This window comes from Camelus dromedarius, chromosome 2 (genome assembly GCF_036321535.1).
Source record: "Camelus dromedarius isolate mCamDro1 chromosome 2, mCamDro1.pat, whole genome shotgun sequence".
Taxonomy (NCBI): Eukaryota; Metazoa; Chordata; class Mammalia; order Artiodactyla; family Camelidae; genus Camelus; species Camelus dromedarius.
In genome coordinates, this window is record NC_087437.1 from 102,010,412 (window position 1) to 102,033,242 (window position 22,831).

General features: G+C 33.8%; 1 protein-coding gene across 1 annotated transcript; it reads right to left on the reverse strand.

Annotated features, from left to right (window-relative positions):
- Positions 1-13,133: 13,133 nt before the first annotated feature.
- On the reverse strand, positions 13,134-13,724 carry UBE2J2 (ubiquitin conjugating enzyme E2 J2). Its single transcript, XM_064477123.1, is given in 2 exon segments — positions 13,134-13,351; positions 13,354-13,724. Coding segments are annotated over 2 exon segments (456 nt in total). The 5' UTR covers positions 13,592-13,724.
- Between the last annotated feature and the right edge of the window lie 9,107 nt (positions 13,725-22,831).

Genomic DNA, 22,831 nt, shown 5'->3' on the forward strand with positions numbered 1-22,831 from the left:
CTCACAGCAGTGAGAAGAGAGATCAAGCACTATTAGGATATACTGGTTCATTTTCACTCTATTCTTTCCTACCTTCCACAAACTCCATTCAAACATATGCATGTCATATAGAAAAGATTCTTGATATAGACAGGGACAAGGAAATAGGAAAAGAATAATCCCATTACATTAAAATACTCTCTGGCAATAGTGTTTTATTAAAGTTTATCTGAGGTTGAATATAGAATGCCATGCAGTGAAATAGCGAAATTCTCCTATTTCACAGTCACGCTGTCTCATACAGTATAGTATCTTTAACTGATGCTCTTGAGACTGGAAAAGCAATACCGCCTTTTAAAAGTAACTCAGATAATTCAGTTGTGTTTGCAAGTGAATTTTCTGTTGTTTTGATCATTTGAAATGGTCCGTTAGAAAAAGAACTTCCAGTTGATGAAAGGAATGTGTGCATTGTCCGTTGGAATACAGTTGTTTTTTTCAGCCAACTCTAGGCATAAAATGCTGGGAAGTGAAGATGTAAGAACCTCATAGATATAACACATATCACCTTGTAGCATACTGTAAAATTTAGTGAATCACCATGTTTAATATTATTTTATGTCCTCCTGCAATAATGTAAACTCTGTGAGTTTGAGAATCTCTCTTTTGTTCTCTGATGTAAACCTGTTTTCTAGAACAGTGGTGGACACATACTGTATGTATAACTTTTTCAAAACTTATTAAGTTTTGCAAACTGTACTTTTTCAACAGTTTGTAAAAAGGATGATTTACAAAGTAGACATACATGTTTCTTAAATATATTTTAGGCTTTTCTATTTGCAGTGATTTAATGTTTAGTTTTATACTGATAATCTAATTTTAAATCTTCCATTTTATCATCTAAACAGAAATTTACAGGTGTGAAATGAGCCATGTGTGTATTGGTCCATGCTTCATTTTTATCTATCTATCTATCTATCTATCTATCTATCTATCTATCTATCTATCTATCTATCTCTCTCTCTCTCTCTCTCTCTCTTTCTCTCTCTCTATGTATTTATTACTAATTCAAAAAGCTAAAACCATTGTAGTATTACATGAAAATAAGAATTCTATTACTACAGCAGCCTGAAGTCCATTGTTTTAAAAATATGAGTTTTCAAGATGCATTTTACCTTCAAAATCGGGAGGATCTGTCTTTTATCTCAAGCAGAACATCATGGAGAAAAGATATTACAGAAAGACAAATGCATTAGATGAATATTTTACTGTTTACTTTGAAGACTTCAACAACAAAAAAGTTTAGAGTTTGGTTAGAACTTACACAGAAGGGTTATTTAAAACTATAAAATAACAAATTCCTTTATAATTAGACAGACTGAAACATATCAATATATAACTAACTGCTTTAGTTACAAAAACTAGACAACAAAATTATTATTAGCTATAAACCATATATAAGAAAAATAACTGTCATAATGGTACCTACAAATTTCAAAACTTTAATTTTGAATATACCTAAATATGTGTGTGTTCATACACATGCATGTGTATTTTTTCTTCCTTTAAAATAGACTCCAATTTTAGAGAAGTTTTAGGTTCACAGAAAATCTGAGCAGAATGTACAGAGAATTCTCATATACTTTCTGTTTCCCTCTTCACATACACATGCAGCCTCCCCCACTGTCAACATTTTGCACCAGAGTGGTACATTTGTTACAATACACGAACCTACACTAACACATCTTCATCACCTAAAGTCAGTAGTTTACATTAGGGTTCACCTTTGGTGTTGTGTATTCTGTGGGTTTTGATAAATGAATAATGGCATGTTTCCATTATTACAGTATCATACAGAACAGTTTCACAGCCTTAAATGCTCTGTGCTCTGTCTATTAATCTCTCTCTCCCCCAACCCCTTGGCAACCACTGATCTTTTTATTGTCTTCATAGTTTTGCCATTTTCAGAATGCCAGAGTTAGACTCACACAATATGTAGACTTTTCAAATTTGCTTCTTTCACTTAGTAACATACAGTTAAGTTTCTACTGTGTCTTTGTGTGTCTTGATAACTAATTTATTTTTAGCACTGAATAATAATCTGGTGTCTAGATGTGCCACAGTTCATTTCTCCAGTCACCATTGAAGAATATCTCCCTTACTTCTAAGTTTTAGCAATTACGAGTAAGGCTGCCACACTCATCTGTGTGTAGATTTTTGTGTGTTTCAAGTTTCAACTCCTTTGTGTAAATATTACAGAATGCAGTTGCTGGACTATATAGTTAAAAGCATATTTAGTTTTCAAGACTTCCAAACTGTCTGACTGTACCACTTTAAATCCTCACCAGCAGTGAATGAGAGTTTTTGTTGCTCCATATCCTTACCAGCTTTTGATGTTGTCAACGTTCTGGATTTTGGCTATTTTAATAGGTGTGTAGTGGTATCTCATTGTTTAAAATTTGCATATCTCAGTGACATGATGTGAGATATATTTTCATATGCTTAGTTGTCATATATGTATGGCATATGTATGCATATCATCCCTGATGAACTGTCTGTTCATGTCTTTGCCCAGTTTTTAATAAGGTTGTTTTTTAAAGAATTCTTTGTATATTTTGGGTAACAGTCCTTTACTATATATGTCTTTGAATACATTTTCTTGCTGTATGTGATTTGTCTTCTAATTCTCTTTGCATTGTCTTCCCCGGATCAGAAAATTTTCATTTTAAATGAAGTCCAACTTATCAATTCTTTAATTCATGGACAGTGCTTTTGAGGTTGTAACTAAAAGTCATCATCACGCCCAAAAATTTTCACGTTTTTTTCCTATGTTATTTTCTAGGAGTGTTGTAGTTTTGTGTTTTACAGTTAGGTCTATCTATAATCTATTTTCAGTTTATTTTTGTGGAGGGTATAAAGTCTGTTTAGGTTCTGTTTGCTTAAATTGACCATTTCTCTATGGAAAATAAATACATGAATTAACAGATTTTAAGTATACTTTAAGACAATAACTGCTTAATTAAGGGGAAAAATAAAAGGGTTTTAGTCAAGAAAAGTCCTGGCATGTAGGTTGGCTATAATAGAAAAATAAATGAAACATTTAGTTTAATTCTTTTGCTACATATTATATTTATTCACGATGATCTACAATATTGAAAATGAGCATTTGGGACAGATGTTTAATAAACTAACACACTGTTAAAATAAAAATGATGAGGTTAGTTGATTAAATTCTGATCTTTAAAATGACATTTCTGTAAGTGACTAAATAGAAAGATGGTATCTGTTAAGTGATTGTAAGGCATAGTTATTGTATTACTTTGTTAGGGCTGCCATATCAAAGTATTGCAAAATGAGTGACTTAAGTAACAGAAATTTATTTTCTCACTATTGTAGAGATAAAAATCTGAGATCAAGATGTTGCCAGGGTTAGTTCCTTCTGAAGGCTGTGAGGAAAAATTTGTTCCGTGCCTCTTAGCTTCAGGTGGTTTTCTGACAGTCTTTGATACTCTTACTTCTGCTACATCGAGTTGATCTCTGCCTTCATCTTCACATGGCAACTGTGTGAAGGCTGACTTCTCCTTTTTATAAGGACACCATGTATGCTGTATTGAAGCCCACTGTGCTCCTGTATGACCTCATCTTCACTTAACTAACCATATTTGCAACAGCCTTATTCCCAAATAAGGTCACATTCTGAAGTATAGGACTTCAACGACTGAATTTTTGAAGGACACAATTCAGCTCCTTATGGTGATAAAGAACTCTTCTCCCAACATAGTTTCAACCTCAACGTGAAAGAAGAAACTAACATTTAAATGAAAGTGACATTTTATCACGGATATCAACTGCTAAATGATGGCTCAGTTTTTGCAGAGAAAGAATACAAATCATCAAAACAGTTATCAAGAGTGGCTGGTGAACTAGAACTTAATAGAGTAAGAGGTTGGAAAAAGAAACTTAATATCTTAAAATTCTACAAAGTTAACATAATGACCATGACATAAGAGATTATTGTCACATTTAAATTCAACATTAAGAAATTTAATTTTCCATTTCAATTTAGTAATTTGCAGTTATGTACCTTTTCTTAGTTTTTTTGAACTCACTACTTGTAAGTCTATCTAAAACCATTTCTGAAAACAAAATTAAACTTTAAAAAAGTTGTTTTTATTTTAAAATAATATTTCAATATATAAAAACATTTTATATGACTGTTTTATTGCTTATTTTTTATTTGTATTTGCAATTTCTAGGTGAATTATTTGCTCTATATTCTCTCCATATCAAATATATTCAAACACAAGGCATTTAGTATTTCCATAAAAATAAAAATGCTGGTGAAAAATGTGTCCATTTTTATAGTCTATTCACTCAGCATTATTGCTCATTCATATTCATTTATATGTTATTTTCCTGCATTTTCTGCAATGGTTATCATATCTCAAACCGACAGCTTCCCAAATTAATATTGAGTCCAATTCTTTTTTGTGGATGTAGGTGGGATTGATTACCATCCCCTTCAATACTGTTTTTTCCGCTGAATTGCTGCACAGAAGCAAAATATTTAATGCCTGTGCATATAGAGCTAAGTACAGAGTACAGAGTAGGCGCTTAAGAAGATTTTAAGATAAATGAATGTGTTATGGAATGAATTAAGAATTGAGAAATAAGAGAGCAAATGATAAAATGAATATAGGAATCAGTGAATAATGTATATAAAGCCACCTGCTAACCAAAAATTATGAATAATGTTTTCCTCATATGGACTTGCCAATTTTTATCAGTTGCAAAGCATTATCGTTTCTACTACGGAGGTGATTTTTAATGTGTGTATTGTTTAATTCCTCATTATTTTACTCTTGTAGAAGTTAACAGGGGGAGGGTATAGCTCAAGTGGTAGAGCGCATGTTTAGCATGCATGAAGTCTTGGGTTCAATCCCCAGTACCTCCTCTAAAAATAAAGAAATGAACCTAATTACCTCCCCCACCAAAAAAAAAAAAAAAAAAAAAAGAAGAAGAAGAAGAAGAAGTTAACATAAAAGATACTATCAGGAAGGCGGGACCATTTCCAAATATGAAAGCTCAGAGATCATTGTGTACTATCCTCAACTCAAAATATAAAAAAGAAAATTACACAGGAGTTAGTTTATTTTTTTGAAAGATAAAACAAATTTCTATTTAATTAGTTTTTTGAATCACACCTAAGTAAATGTCTGGTTGTTGCCTAAAATCATCTCTTCAGTTTGTTAGGATGACTTCCTTAATATTTTCTGTTTTGTAAACTTTTCTACAAGTAGATATACATTATAAAATGTGTTGTAATTCAAATTCATTATAGCTTAATAGAGTCATCCTTTCTAAACTACTTCAAAGATGAATCATTAGAGATTAACATATTTCAGTGGTATCTGATGCAGGTTTTAGTAAAAATTATATGGCCCTTTTATTTTGTCTGATATATATATAACTGTTATTTTTGTGTCATGAATGATTTTTGGTTTATTTCCTGTTTGTTGTTATTTCTGCCTTACTTGTTCATTTTTCAAATTTTATCTTGATAACTTACCTGAAAAAAAATCACGTTTTATTCCTAACTTGGTAAATGAAATACAAAGTTTCTTAGTTTCCCTATGCAAAATAATGTTTACATTTTAACAGATTTCATAGTTTTCATAAGAAACAATAGCCATTTTTCTTTTTTGGTTTATATCAACAGTATTACTTATAGTTAACGATTTTATGATGCGTGGGTTACAGTGCTTTCTTACTTCCTTAAATGCTGCCCTTTGTAGTATTTATTTATTTAAGTATTTACTACCCTTAAAAGAAATCACCCTCATCTTTGAGAGACAGCTCTATGGGGGGAAGAAAAGGAAACCTCAAGTTTTATCACGTGGCATTTTTTAATGTTTATTTTTTAATCTGGGAAATCAAGTTCAGTTGGAAAACATCAGTGACTAAAAGAAGAAACAGAAGCAGGAAAACACCAGAATGGTGAATTTTGTTATCTAATGTTAGAATAATTAAGGTCACATGTAACAATGTTGTTTATGATTTTGAAGATTTTTTTAATGTTTTGAATCAAAATATAAAGCCATTGTCCATTATATACTGTTTGTTTTCTTAAATCATGATGGTGTTACTGATTTCATTTTAATTCTTCTTATAATTCACAGTATGTAAATAATACCCTTAAATGGTCAAAATGATATTATAATATTAAATCATTTAGAGATAATTTTTAAATCACCAAATTTTATATATGAGCTATATTAAATACTAATTTCCATAAACAAAATTACGTTTACTTGCACAAAGTATGGAATGTCAGTGAATTAGAAAAGTTATTCTTATTATGAAAAATATAATGATGGTTTCAAGAAAAGAAGTATATTAATGGAAGTTCAAACATTTTATTTTTCACAACAGTTTTTGCAATATAATGACCCTAGGGCTCTCTTTCAAGTATGAGTATATTTATAATAGATTATTTGTATGAAAATCATTTTCCCTATTCTGATGTTTCTTGAACAGTAATTCAATGGCTTGCCTGTGTCAAATATAAAACTCAAAAATATTTATCTAGAGCTTTTCCTACTCATGTTTATTTTGCCTTAGGTTAGAATTTGTCAGTGTTGTTGTGAGTCATAGACAACTAGTTGAACTCCAATAAATGTGTTCCCCTCCTATATGGTAAGAGAACTCTTTTGCTGTGAATACAACCACCAAAGATTAAAAATATATAGTATTCAGTCTGTCTTCATGAGATCTGACCTGTGACTAAGTTCTTGCAGATGAGAAGTGATGGAAACTGTCACAAGAAAACTTCTAAGAACACCCTATGAAAGATAGTTCAAATGAAGACTTTTTCTTTGTTCCTATTGCCTGGAGCTATGGACACCATCTTTAATGGGGGATGGATTGTTGAACACAAAGGAACCTCAATCTCTGAAGACTTCTGGACGTAGACACTTTATCACCATTAGGCTTTATCACCATTAAGCTGTCTAGGTTTTGCCTACTATGAGGGAAAAATAACTCTACCTTGCTGAAGTCACATATTTTGGATATGTGCAACTGAGAAAAACCCTAACATTAGCTGCTACACATTTGGAGTACACAATCTGTGTTTATAGTTTACTATATTATATCTAACAAATATAGTATTAATCTCTCTTTTTAAATTTATACAAACAAATGTAGCAGTTAGAAAAGAATAATGCCTCTTAGATGAAGCAATCATTGTGGATACTAGATAGTGAATACTAGGTATTTTTAATAATGTTTCTCCTCTGTAGATAGCCCCAGGGTACTACATCATTCCTACCTATACTTTAATTAGCCATCTTTTCATTAAGGCATTTTAAATTACTCTTTCTGCATATACTACCTGTTTCTTATCAGATACTTGTTATAGCACACATGGATAACCTCTAATGCTAGAAGCAAGTAGAACATTATGATATCACTGATACAAATAGCATCGCTGCTGTTGGTATAGAATGGAACACAGGCAAAGGCAGGGGTTGAATGATCCAGTAGTTGTGGCAATTATAAACATTCTACATGGTTTAACTTATTTCAACTTTCCAATAGGGAGTGGAAGAGAATCAGTATAAAGGTCTTAAATATCAAATTTAGAACACACATGATAAATCAAAAATCTTGTTTAATGCGGCTATTAACCAAACCAAGAGACTTCTTTTCAGGGCTGCAGAGTTGAAATGCCAATTAAATACACACTTAAAAATAAATACACAGGAGGAAGAGTGGAATATTGAGATATTGTATCAAAACATTTGGGCAGACACAGATGAGGGTGATAATTTTGATCTCCAAAATAACTCAGATGTTCCTTGTCTTGGAAATTGGCTTTCTCTTCATAAAATTCTTCCAATGACTTCACCAGAGAGTTTCTTCATGAGGAGATGCTTATTCTATTCAAAATTCACTGCTACAACTACTCATTCTGCCTTCAGTCTTTAAAAATTGGAACCCATCAAAGTCCAGATGGAAAAGTACAAGAAGTGATCTGGGACAAAGTAGACCACACACTAAAAGAATAACATGGCCTTGCCAATTTGTATCAGCAGGAGTTGAGGGAACATATATGGGAGTAGACTTAAGAGATGTTTGACCAAGGAGGACAAAATATGAAAGTAGGTAAATGTATTGATATGGATACACCAAATCAGGATTAGGGATTGGTTTAAGCACTGGGGAATTGTGTGGATTAAGTTGGTTAATTACATCCTGAACTCCAACATGACCTTTAGTCAGTGAGAAATTCTGAAATATTCCTGGAGTATTGAAGAAGAATAAATCTAAAGATTCAGGGAGAATAGAAATTTTATACTGGTCAGTTGTGAGTTATTTGGACATATGTGTGTCCTTTCCCCCAGGCACCCTCATTTTTATAGTGTGGGTCCATGTACAAACTGACCATGGTGGAAAAGATAGAGGCAATTCATTAGCACTAAAACATGGATTTCTTCTCACCATGAATGATCTGTTTACTGTCACTAATAAGTGCCTAACCTACTGACATTCAGCCCTAAAGGACAATCTTTCCTCAGGGGTAATAACCCTAACCTGCAGGAAAGTTGACTCTATTGGACTATTTTATCATGAGAGGGGCAGAGGTTTGCTCTCATGGATTTAAATATATTCGAAATATTAAATTCGCTTCCTGTCTGCAGTGCTTCTGCCATTATCACCACTCATGATCTTACAGAATGCCTTATCCTTCAACACGTAATCCCATAGAACATCTCTGCATACCTTAGGGTAAAATAGTGTAACACTGGGATCACACATACAGGATTCATTATTTTGAACACATGGTCAGAAAGAGCAGGTTTAATAGAATAATGGAATAATGTACTAAAGACTTAGTAATAGGACCCACGCCTGATAGGTTAGATGTGATGACATCTACTCCTTAGCCAAACAGCATGGGTCCAAGAATCAGGCGGAAGACAGGGATGTGGGCCTTCTCACTGTTACAACTAATTATCTACTTCAGATATTTTTTTATTCCAAATCCTGAATCTAATTGCTTGGAGTATTTGGATGCTTTGGTGCTCGATGATCAGATAAATCCCCTAGGAAAAGTTTCATATCTCCAATGGTTTGGAAACTGAGACTGACTTCTCACCCAGTCTCCAATGTTTTTGAAATTTCATGTCACTAATCCAACAGGCAGAAAAAGGGGTCATTGGATTTAGTGGCCAAGGTGAATAATTCTCATTACCAAGCATGAGCTGGGATGCTGCCTGTTTAAGGAGGTAATAAAAAATATGTGACCTCCAGTCTGACCAGTAAGCTGGACCAAGTATGTGGAGGCTGTTGGCACCACCATGCACCCCCCATCCCTTCAAATGTGTGCTCTGATTGTCTACCCCAAGCTAGGAGCTACCCAAAGACACAGCCTTGAGATAGTAAAATGATGCTGAGACCATCTGGACTGTGTACATGATTGAACCCAGTTAAAGCCTCTCTTGCAGCTGCCCAAGACAAGCTTTGAAAGTTCCCTTGTTGCTTTTTTTTTTTTTTTAATTTACATATAGTCAGTTTACAATGTGTCAATTTCTGGTGTACAGCATAATAGTTCAGTCATACACATACATACATATATTCGTTTTCATATTCTTTTTCATTATAGGTTACTACAAGATATTGAATATAGTTCTCTGTGCTATACAGTATAAACTTACTGTTTATCTATTATATATTTATTAGTTAGTATCTGCAAATCTTGAACTCCCAATTTATCCATCCCCCCTCCTCCCAATTCCAGTAATCATAAGTTTGTTTTCTCTACCTGTGAGTTGGTTTCTGTTTTATAAATAAGTTCATTTGTCTTTTTATTTTTTTTTTTTAAGATTCCACATCTAAGTGATATCATATGGTATTTTTCTTTCTCTTTCTGACTTCATTTAGAATATGGCAATCTCCATGTCCATCCATTTGCTGTAAATGGCATTATTTTATTATTTTTTATGGCTGAGTAATATCTGATGTAGAAATACACTACAACTTCTTTATCCAGTCATCTGTTGATGGACATTTAAGTTGTTTCCGTGTCTTGGCTATTGTAAATAGTGCTATTATGAACACTAGGGTGCATGTATCTTTTTGAACTGGATATATGCCCAGGAGTGGGATTGCTGGACAGTGTGAAGATTCCTCCCTTGCTTCTTAAAGCTGCCACCTACCAATCTGGAGTGGCTGCCTCTTTCTTAAAACTCCACGTACAGGGCAGGTTTCAGATTACACAAGGGAAGCTCCTGAGAAGGTTGTGAACTAACACTGCTACAAGCTGAAACTAACACTGCTGCAAACTGGGAGCAAAAAGAACCCCCCAGGGATTCACTAGCATTCTTAATACTCCTTTGCTGAGTAGATTTGGTCAATGGAGAATTACTTCTATTAAGGTGGTAATGAATTAGACCCAGATAATTCAGAAAAAAAGAGTTAGGTTACCCTTGCTCCAAGAAATAACCCATTTTATCAGGTTTCCAACAAAGAATTAAAAAAACGTGGAATAAATAGTTTAAAAAAATAAAACTATAGTTATCAAATTAAGTCAGGGTAAGCTACAGATGTGTGGGTCTGGGGATTGCAAGAGTTAAAAACCCCAGCTTTGTTTTAAGTTAATTGTCTTTGTTCTTCCTTTTTCTCAACCACCATACCCAGAGATTTAGAAGTCTTTGGGAACATGACAGAAGTGAATCCTCTCCACAAGGATACGTTAGCTGTGCTGCTTTATGCATCCTATTTTAGATATATACACATGTGCACTACATTATATATATTCCATATACAGATTACATGTAGTGCAAATGAATGTATCTGTATATTGCATGTATATTTTATATTGTAGTTCAATGTTCAACCTAAACTCTAAAATAAAACATAAAATGAGGGCCCTGGATATCCAATCTTCTTTCTTCACTAAGAAATATTTTATAACATTCATTTTAGGTAAAAAATATAGGAGAGATTTTAACCACAAGAATATGTATACACTATTTTATCTCACTGAAATATACCTTACTTCTCTTTAGTTTGAATGAATAATGTTTTCATCTAAGGCCAATTCTGAATTTTTAATTTTTATTTCTATAGTATTGTGTTAAGAAAACTGTGAGATCACAGCTAGGCTCATGATCAAAATATGGAAATAAGTGTTAGTTATGGGCTATGGAGAAAGAAAAAATACATTTTTACAAGTATTTGATCCTGTCTTTAAGTTTATTTTTAATTATGCATAGTTACATATTTTTGACCCAAAACTGAATCTAAGTGTAAATATCCTAATGTACAAACAGATCTGAGTACACTTTCTGTTGTCTGAAATAGTGGGAGCAACAGAAATGGCTTCAACAACTTTAAATAAAATGTATTAAAGATACAGTAGGTGGTTAAAAGGTAAAAATGTTGAAAGGTAAAAAATTAATTAAATAAACAAACAACAACAAAACCTCATCAGTGAGTCCAGAAGCTGGATTTGAAACCTAAGCATACTTCCCATAAACTAAGAGCCACAGGAGAACTTTTCACTGGGTATATATAGAGAGTACTTGTGCTGAGTTCAAAAACATACTTTTAGTAAATGAATATATGTTAGTATCCCAGTATTTCAAAGCATTGTTTCTTTGTAATGAAACAGTGAATTCATTAGAAAATAATACAATAAGATAAAGTGAAAAATATTGAAGAACTCATGTGTGAAAATGTGTATTTTTTATTCCAGTGTTGCTTGCAACTAAAGCACAAAGATAATTTAAAAAGAAACATCATATTATGTTTTACATGTTTGTTCATCTTTTTTATTAAAAACAAATTCATTCATTTGAAACACAGATTTATTCTTCAGCTGAATATATAGAAAGATTTCATTTATTCTGTGAATCTTTTGTAAGTGACTTTGGAAATTACAGTAGATAATAGCTTTCCATTATTTTAAATAATCCTTATTGAAGCATAATATTCTTTCAGAAGCTGTACAAAAATCATAATATACAGGTGGATGGGTTTTAACACAGTGAATTCTCTATATAACAAGCAGTTAGATAGTGAAATAAAGCATCATAAGCTCCCAGAAGCCACCCCCAGGTTCCCTAGGTTCTTCCCAGAATTGTTAGTTCTTCACCAATATAATAACCTCTCTGATGTTTAACACCATAAATGATTTGGTCTATTTTTATATGTTGTACTAATGGAATTTTACTATATGTATTCTTTTGTGTTTGGCATCTTTTACTCAAACTTTTTTGTGAGATGCATCCAAGCAGTAGTTATCTTATCTCCTTATATATGTTTCTTTTTATAAATTTGTAAAAACATATATACATATATGTATCTATACATATATGAATATATATACATATATAAATGCTCAAACACACTGTTAACGGGCTTTTTTTTTAAGCTTTTGTCTATTTCAAGCAGTGCTGCTACAACACATACTTGAGAATGAAATTGCTGAACACTTAGTTCTAGTACAGGATGCCAATGAGTTTTCCAAACCAGTTGTACTGACTTAACGCTACCATCACCAATGTGTAAGAGTTCCAGTTACTCCACATCCTGGACAACACCTACTATTATCATTCTTTTTCACTTGATCCATTTTAGTGGTGGTATATGGAAATTTAATTTCATCTTGCAGATTCCTGTTGAATAATGAAGTTGAGTACCTTTTCACATGTTTATAAGCTGATTCATTTTGTAAGGATCTCTTCCAGCATTTACATGTTTTATGTGTTTTAATCCATTGCATTTTCTGCTCCGCATAGAATTGTGTCTTGCAAAAATTCATAAGTTGAAGTCGTAACTCCTACTACCTCAGAATGTGTCCTTGTTTGGAAAACAGTGTTCTTGCAGATATAATTATGTGAGATGAGGGCCTATTGGTTTTGGGTGGACCTTAATCAAATACACCTGGTGTCCTTATAAAAAGGGAGAAATTTGGACACAGACACACATACAAGGAAGAATTACCATGTGAAGATGAAGATAGACGTTGATGTAGCAGAAACCAAGGAACACCAAAGATTGACAGCAAACCACCAGAATCTAGGAGATAGATAAAGACAGAATTTTCCCTTGCAGTCCTTAGAAAGAACCAACCTTACTGACATCTTGATCTAGGATGTCTGGCCTCCAGAACTGAAGCCCCTTCTGGCCATGGTGAATCTCCCTCTCTGTCTGAACCAGGTCTGGGAAGGAGAAAGCCTGGGATTTGTTACCGAGTTGTCTTGTGCTTTATATTTTTGTTTAATTTCCTCCATGACTTCAAGCAATAATTCAGAAAAGACTTTGTCTTTTAAGATAAACATTAAACTTTGTGTTGCCAGTTGTCTCAAGTCTCTCTACTGCCCAGGGTGGGTACTTCTCCATCATGAAGCTAAGGATGTTGAGACAACATGGTGGCGATGGACCAGGCTAGGTTATCTGGGTGGAAATATGTGATGGAAAGACTCAGTCTTGTATTGCACTTAAATCTTCCATTGGGAGTCACTGTATAAATACTAGAAGTTTTAAAAGGAAATTATCTGAGAAAAATTAGTCATCCATAATAACAGCCACCTTCAAAAAGGTTCATCCCAGGGCCTCAGAGCATATATAGTCATCCCTTGATAACTGCCAGGGATTGACTCCAAACCCCTGCAGAATTGGAGGATGCTCAAGTTCCTTATTTAAAATGGGTTAGTATTTGCAAATGGCCTTTGCACATCCTCCCCTAAACTTTAAGCCATCTCTAGATTACTTGTAATACCTAATACAGTAAAAATGCTATGTAAATAATTGTAAATAGTAAATAGTTGTAAATGCTATTTAAAGAGTTGCCTGTGGTGGTAAATTCAAGTTCTGTTTTTTTGGAGCTATATGGAATTTTTTTCCCAGATATTTCCATCTGCAGTTGATTGAATCTGACACATGTTAAATACAGATGCATCTGGACCGTAGTGCCATTCATGAATATTGGAAGGAAGGGGCTGAGCACATATGTAAGACACCAGTCTTTCTTAATTCGAAGATAGCTCTTTCCAGTGTCTGTGTTGCTACTGTTGGAGCTTTCTTAGTACTGAGGTTGCTCATCTCTCCCTGTTGCCACTGTGTTCAGATTGTCAGTGGTAGGGCCCCAGCTGGAGAGCCACACAGCACTGGGACCAAGGCCAATGCACAATTGTAGTGCTGCCACCTCAAGATTCATAGTTTTGCAAGTGGGTATCCAATTGACCCACTATCAAAACCAAATTTTTCTCCACTTTACATCAACTTTTTAATCTCAGATTTTTTAATTATATTTTCCTTGTCTATTTGTCTATTTCTGAGCTAATTGTATTAATGAACCAAACTTGGATCTGCTCACCCATACACAGTAAAGCCAATCTACGGACACCAGGTTGTGGTGAAGGAAAGTACAGCGTTTATTGCAGGGTGCCAAGCAGGGAGTCCAGGCAGTTAGTGCTTAAGTGCTTAAAAGACCTGAATTCCCCTGATGGCTTTCAGGGAAAGGTTTTTAAATACAGAGTGAGGGAAGGGGGTTGTGGGGTACATGATCAGCTTGTGGACATTCTTCTGATTGGTTGGCAGTGAGGCAGTCGGGATTCTACATCATCAAACTTCTGGCTCCAAACTTTCTGTGGTCTGCTTGCTTGTGGACAACATACGGTTAACTTCTCTAAACACTGGTGGGTGTTTTAGTATCTGCAAAACAGCTCAAAGGATATAGCTCAGAATATTATCCTTAGCCCTTGAGGAGGAACTATAGGTCCTTGACTGTGCAGTGGCTAAACTATTATTATTTTGTCTTGCTTGGCTCTTTTCCTTTGCTTCTGCATTTTCTCACTTATTTGATGAAGTTTAGTCTTGCAACTCGGGAAAGGCCTAAGACGCTAAAGTTTTTCTAAAGAGAAGAGACAGGCAGAAGACATGGTGGTAGGGGTGGGAAGGTTTGTCCTCGGAAGGCCCCACAGGGTCCTGCTCCATTACAATTGTATACTGTCATTTTTATTATATATAATTCATCTTTATATCTGAGAATAAAAGTTCTTCGGATTTTTTTATACTTTTGCAAGATCACCCAAGCTCTCCTTGAGTCTTTTTTCATATAATTTTGAAAACAACTAATCGAGTTTTGCTAAGACACCTGCTGGGATTTTTATTGCGGTTGTTTGAATCAATATATTAATTAGCAGAGAATTTCCATGTTTACAATATTAATTTTTCCAAACCTTGAACGTGAAATACTGTATTTTTTTAGGTCTTCTTTAATTAATGCTATTCACATTTTGTTGTTCTTAGGGGAGGGCTATTGTTCCTCTTCTGTTAGATTTATTACCATGCATTTTATTTTTCTTATGCTATCAGAAATATTATCTTTTATCTTTTATTTCCTAATTGTTTTTCCTCATATGTAAACTTGATCTTTGTAAATTGTCATTGCTAAATGCCGTTATTTTGATTTATCTAATTTACATATATGTATATGTGTTCATGTTATTTATAAAAGAAATGCATTTTTACTTATTGCCTTCCAGTCCTTCTACCACATTAAAAATGTCTTTCTTTATTGCACTGGCTATGACCTCCAGTATGATAATGACAGGTCATAATATCATTTTTTAAATACCCATAACATATTCTCAGATGAAAAAATCCATATTATTAAGTTTAATAAACATTGTCTCATTTTCTTTCTTTCCTAGTGGAGTTGCTCAAAATAGTACTCTTTATACTTTGTTCTACACTTTTCAGTCGTTTTACAACTGAGCATATATTGACTTCCGCCAGCCTATTTCTATGACATTGGAAAAGCCACCCATCACTCCTTCAAATTATATAGTTTTCCCTTCACTCCTCTATTGTATCTGTAACTCTTTTGAGAGTCTTTATTGCCTTTGGTGAAGCCACACTTTCATAATGTTTACCAAGTTTAGTTTTTGAGAGAGGAATTTAAAAATCAGGAAGGGCTTATGTTTGTGTCTTTCTATGAAGAGTTACTTATTTTACCATTTTAAATTCTCTAGACTTAATTTTATCTTGATACAAAATAATATTGATTTACAAGAATTCTGTAGGAAATAAATATGTGTGAAAGGCCTAGTACAGGGCCAGGCACAAGATGAATGAGTATGTACTTCTGTTACTTCTTTGAAGTGTCTGCTTCTGTTCTTGAACTCTTTGAAATTAGGTTCTCCTATGGGTTTCATTTAGAGCTTGGTTCTTACTCCAATCACTGGTCTTGAAGGATGTGATCTTATCACTGTCTTTTAAAATTTAGTTTGAGTTTTACCTCCTTCACTTTTCCTAAGCAAATCTGACTTATATTTTCTTTCTTTGTGTTCTGGTGATACTCTCACATGTCACTTGCTATACTCTACTAACAAACACTTTCTAGAGTCTCTAGCTTGAATGTTTGTTTTTTGAAGGAAAATGGTGTTTCCTTTCTATATCTGAGGATTTGAGGACTTGAGGCTTCATGAAGCCATTCAGCCTTTCATTTGTAGATAAATTTTTCAGATTATTACTTATGTATATGGCTGCTTAAACTTTTTATAAGACTTTCACTATTATTATTTATTGAGAAGTATATTATAAAATACAGAAATTATCCAGAAAAGTATAAAGGTAGAATAAATAATATACACATAGATTATAGGATTATCATTTATGTGTATTTCCTACTCCTTTCTCCATTTCTAATGAGAATTCTTACAGATTTGCCTTTTCAAACAATGCTACATGGAATCTCTGTTTCCTTATGACACTCTTGATTCGTGTAGGGAATAAGGACTTTAAAACTTATATTAAAGAAATTGTCTCTTAAATAAACAAAATTTACAATCCTATCAGCAGTTTATTATTACTTTTTTTTCTGTTTTCCCACTTCCTGTCCAACACATGGGGTTTTGAGAGTATCTAATATTTACTAAATAGAATAAAATATTATCAGGGTTGTAGATATATTGGTATGTTCATTAGCCCTTGGTTTGCTCTTATGTTGACTATCTTTTTTTAATGTTTGTTTTTTGTTGTTTTTTCTCTTATTGGGATGTGTTTCTTTTTGGGAGAAGGGGATATATAGTTATTATTTTTTAATTTTGTATTTAAATTAGCCATTTTTTTGTCCTATGTGCGAATGTCTTCCCCCAGTTCTTTTTAACTTTTTTAGATTGCAGATTGTGCTTTTGACATCACAGAAGCTTTAAAATTTTGACTCAAACTTGTATATGCAATGAAATTTAGCAAATTTCTTCATTAGCTTTTTAAAAATATGTTTTTATTGAAGTATTTTCAGTTTACAATGTTGTGTCAATTTCTAGTGTACAGCACAATACTTCAGTCATATAGGAACATACATACATTCATTCTCATATTCTTCTTCACCATAAGTTACTAGAAGATATTGGTAATAGTTCCCTGTACTATATGGTATAAACTTGTTAATCTATTTTACAAATTTAAATTTCTTCAGTAACTTTTGAAAACTTCTTGTAGATTCATGTATTATATTGATTTGCTTGTCATGTTCAATGATACTTTTTCTTATTTATATATGTTTATATATATAATCCTTTGTTATTGCTGATTCATTGGAATACTATTACTGTTATATTTTAATACGATTACTGTGCTAAGTAGATCTTCACTGTTGAGGAGTTAATGTTTATTTTCTTAGATTTTCAGCATCATTATGTGATTTTTAAGAAAGTTACGTTTTGTCTCTTTTTATTTTCCACTTTCTTCTCTCAACTTTTTGGTTATATTTCTTTGGCTAGGACTTCCAGTACCCTGCTGATTATGAGCTATATTAGTGAGCAAGCTGGCATTTTGCTTACAGTAAAGGAAATGACTATATTTTTCCCACTCAAGTATGATATTGCTTTGATTCTTGGCAGGGAGGTTTATCAAGTTGTTAGGATTTATCATAATTGGTACATTTTTATTAGATATATTTTCTGGATGTGCTGAGAGTTTTTCTTTTTGTGTTTAATCAGTTAATGTGGTGATTTACAGTGATAATTTTGAAATACCAACCCATTCTTGCATTCCTAGGGCAAATTGTACTAGGTAATGAGTTCAACAGCTTTTAATTTTTACTCTCTCCAAATTATTTATGTAATATATAGGATGATCCCTGTCTCAGCTATTTTTCTAGAATTAAAATTTAATAATATGTGGAACACCTGTGTTTTCAGAGGGAATTTTTTTGACTATTGATTTATTTACTAAGAGTTTTCTGTTACTCTTAAAGCACTCCTACACTCTTGGGTAATTGTATTAGTTTTCTATTGCTGCATGCCAAATTACCACAAATTTACTGAGTTAAAATTTCTCATATTTTTATCTCAGTTGCCATTGGTCAAGATGCTGGTTACTGCTCACCTGCGTTCTTTGCCCAGGGCAGCCAAAGGCTGCAGTCAAGTTCTCTGCAGAGATGCATTCTCATCAGAGCCGATACTGGGTAAAGATTAATTTTCAAGCTTCCTTGTATTGTTGGCAGAAACCATTTCCTTGTTGATGAGGACCTTGTGGCAGCTGTCTTCTTTAATGCCAGTTGGAGAGTCTCCCACTTCAGGGAGGTTTCCAGTCCCTCTTTTAAGAACTTTAACCTATTTTAAATCATGCTTATCCAAGATAATCTATTTTGATTGACTCAAAGTGAGCAAATTTGGGACTTTAATGACATCAACAAAATCTATTTACTGTTTCCATTGTCAAGACCTATGTCAAGGCAAGTTTTCCTTATGTTTTCTTTTAGGAGTTTAACAGTTTCAGGCCTTACCAGCTCCATTTAATGTTTATACATGTTCATAATGTTTTTATGTTTAAGCCAATTTGTAAGGGGAAAAAAGTACTGTTCCCTGTATATACTACGTTTTCTCCTATACACACATTCCTATGATAAAGTTTAAATTATAAATTAGGCAGAGTAAGAGATTAACAACAGTAACTAATATTAAAATAAAACAATTATAACAATAGTCTGTAATAAAAGTTATGTGAATGTGGTGTCTCTCTCTCCTTTTCTCAAAATATCTTATTGTACAAATTTAATACCTTTTCCATCTTAACTAAGCACTTATGCACTGTAGCCAGAACTTTGCAGTTTGAGGTGTGACAGCAAAACTAGCACAATATTTTTCTTTTTTTTTTTTTTTTTACAATTTTATGATAGAAGATTCATTCTTACCATAGGTCTTAGCAACTTTAGCATATGATTTTTTTCTTTTCCTTATTAAGTCGAGAATTTTCACCTTTCACTTAAAGGAAGAACTTTACAGCTTCTCTTTGATGTATCTAAATTGCATGACTACTCTAGCACTTTGGGGCCATTATCGAGTAAAATAAAGTTACTTGAACACAAACACGTGATACCATGGCAGTCAATCTGATAATCCAGCTGGCTTTGAGGCTACTAAGGGACTAAGGATACACTGGACAAGGGGAAGATTCACATCCAAGAAGGGACAAAGTGGGACTGCTGGAGATTTCATCACACTATTCAGAACTGCATGCAATTTTAAGCTTATGGTTTTTCTTTCTAGAATGTTGCATTTAGTATTTTTGGACCACTGTTGACTGTGATTCAGAAACTGAAACCTCTGATAAGGGGGGACTGCTGTACTTGGTGCTTCACTCCCTGAAGTCTGTGACTAAATACTGTAGAAGAGCAATTCTGCTTACTTGTACAACCCATCTCTGTGTTCCTGCTTTATCTTTTCTCCATAGCACTTATCTGTTACTGTTTCTTTGCTGCTGGTCTGTGAATTAGTCTGATTCTTGTGAGAGAAAGACGACGAGAAGGAATTACTTACGCAAGTGATCTGTACGGGTCAATGCCTGTGAGGAAAAACAGAAGGAATCTGGGGAAGTCTGAAAAATTGTCAGACCTTAACGTCAGTTGGCTCTGGGTTAAGGAGAGAAAGAAGGAATGCGAGAAGGAAGGGGTGAAATATCTGAGACTTCTATACAAACCTAAAAATATTACAAGGCTGTTGTGGAGTCTTTGAGTCAAAATATCCCATTAGAGCATTACCAAGTCTCCCAGAAATGGGTGAGCCTGAGTCATTGGCAGGGAGATTCACGCAGAATGCATGTCTGTCCTCAAATATCACAAATCTAGTGACAGGTTTCAGAACGTAATAGCTGTAGCTGGTAGTCAATTACACTCCTTGCAAAGACAGTCCTGCGTGAGATCTGAGAGGCACAACTCAGGGATGCCACAGGCCGTCTCTACCTATTCAAGCCGAGGGGCTTTGTTTACTTCCCTATCCCTGTCACCCACAATAGTACCTGGGTCTTGGTAGTTGTCAACAAATGCATATGAATAGATGAATTGTCTCTGGAAAAAATAGACATTTATATTTGCTGAAGTGTCATTTTACACATTAACCTTCTGCCAAGTGCCTCTGGCGATCTTCGACTATAGACTGATGACCTGGGAGGGTGCCTCAGTCCTCATTTAAACTTCACCAAAGGGCATGTAAAATTTTTTAAAGGCACCACTTGTCAAGGAACTAGAGAAGTGCCCTAGTAGTAAGTACACACATTATCCTTGTCACTAGTTACTGAAAAGTAATTTCATGGGATTTCAATGACAAATGAAGCAAGATCAGTATTGGTGAGGTTCAGAATGGGGTGTGGGCTATCTGGAGTTCAGAATCCTTATGGTGCCTACATTCTCTTTCATTAAATACAGCCATAGTTTCAAACAGTTACGTTACTGAAGTGCAATGTTTGTTTGCTTTATTATTGAATAACAGTTCTGCTAAAGGTGATAAAAATATAAAAGTTGAAATTCACAGGATGTATTAAGCATAGAGAATGAGTAAGCAAGGAACTTTTAAGACAAAGGAAAAATTCATTAAGTGTGTTATGAATGGAAAATAATGTAAAAGAGAATAAATGCTCCAGATAAAGGGAAAAAAGATTAGCATATATAGATAAAGATGAAAAGAGCAAGAAAATCTGAAATAAGCATAAGCACAAATCCTACCACCTCCAGTTTGACAGTCAGACATCCCTAAATTAGATGCCCATTGGTGACACTCCTTAGGGCTCTATTTGGAACCCATGTGCTCTACACCAGGAATGCAGTTAATAAGCGCAGCTGCTCAGCAAATCATGGGAAAACTATAGTTATTGGCCAGGTGTATTCTCCCTATGTCCCTTCAGTACAGCTAGTGATCTTGGCTCCCAGCATCTTCTTTCTGCTGTCTCTCTGCTCAAATCTCAACTTTGATTCTCATAATCATGTCATTATCAAGAAAGAATGTTGTGCAGAAAGAGAATGATAGGGATACATAAATGTCTAGTTGAACTTTGTATCTTTGACTGATGAAATAACTCATTAGTTTGGAGGCAAAAGAGAAAATTATTTGAAGTAGTTTATGAAATAGAGGTGCTTGGGCTAAGAAAGGTTGATAATGGTAGTGAACGTATTAAAAGTCTGTAAAGGCATTGGTTTCCTCATAGACAGGTGAACTGCACTGGGCCTGAGTGACCCAGAGGTCTTTCTGTTCTGTCATCTCAGGCCATGAGCAACCTTTGACACATCATTTTCTGTAAAATATCATTGTCTACATGAGATGTGATATAAAAAATTTGAGAATCACTGGTTTCTGATAATACATTGGAAGATGTCCATGACAGTAAAACGTCAATGTATAACCAAAGAGCCCATGGTATCCACGTGGAGTAAAGCATCATGCTGTGGGGAACTCTCTTCATTACCAGATTACTCTACAGTATCCCCAAAATGCTAACTGGAATCATTTCATGTACCTCGATGATAACTTTTAGAGATATATACTGTTACATTAATCATTTTGCAAATAGGTAAATAGAGGTCTTTCAAAGACTGCTGAATATCCTTTCTCTTCTTCTGCTTAGAATCACCCAAACCATAATTTTCACGGGGTTAAAACACACTCAGATAAAGCATTAGATTTTCTGAGATTCAGTTGTAAAGGCAGGGGATTGAATTTTCCAAAGATGACTCAAACAACATCTCTCACAACTTACGGTTTTCTAAGAATATGCCATTACCCCATTAAGAGTGGAATCTAATTATTCTTCTCCTTTTGGGCTAGGTTGTACCATTAATTCTTTCCTTTTTTCACCTTTCTACTTCCTGAAATAATGAAGTAATTGCTGGAGCTCCAGCAACTACTATGTAGCCCTGAGGATAGAAACTGAAGATAGAGATAGATAATAGAAGGTAGTTGCTTTCCTGATGTCTTCATGGGGTCATCCTAGCAATTCAAAACCTCTGGCTTTTGGAATTTAACTATATGGTGGAAAAGTAGCTATTTATGCATTTAAAACATTATTCTAATGGGTTTTCTTGTATGTGTTACCAGTTCTAAACATGATTCATGCAAAGAAACTAAGTCACTTGCCCAAATTAGTAAATGGAAGAGCAGGGATTTATACCCCGATTGTCTGATTTCAGGACCTACAGTTTAATCACTGCAGCATACTGCAAAAGGGCAATTGTCAAAAATGGGGAAAAATACAAAATTTTTAAATACCAAAAATTTATAAAATATATTATAATCACAAGAGTCTAAAAATATGGAGTATATGGAATGCCATCAGTAGCATATTGGATTCCCTGCTGTCTGCACTTGCTGTGGTCAAAATCACAGAAGAAAATCTTTAATATAACTTCAAAACATAGATTGGACAGAAATTTTTGTTTTCCTATTCCATGGAAGCTCAGTAAAGTTAAGTTTTATATGTTGAAATAATACTATTTATGGGAAATATCTTCAAACATTTTAAAGGAGTGATGTGTTTTTTAGTCCAATTTGTCTTTATGTTTTTTTCC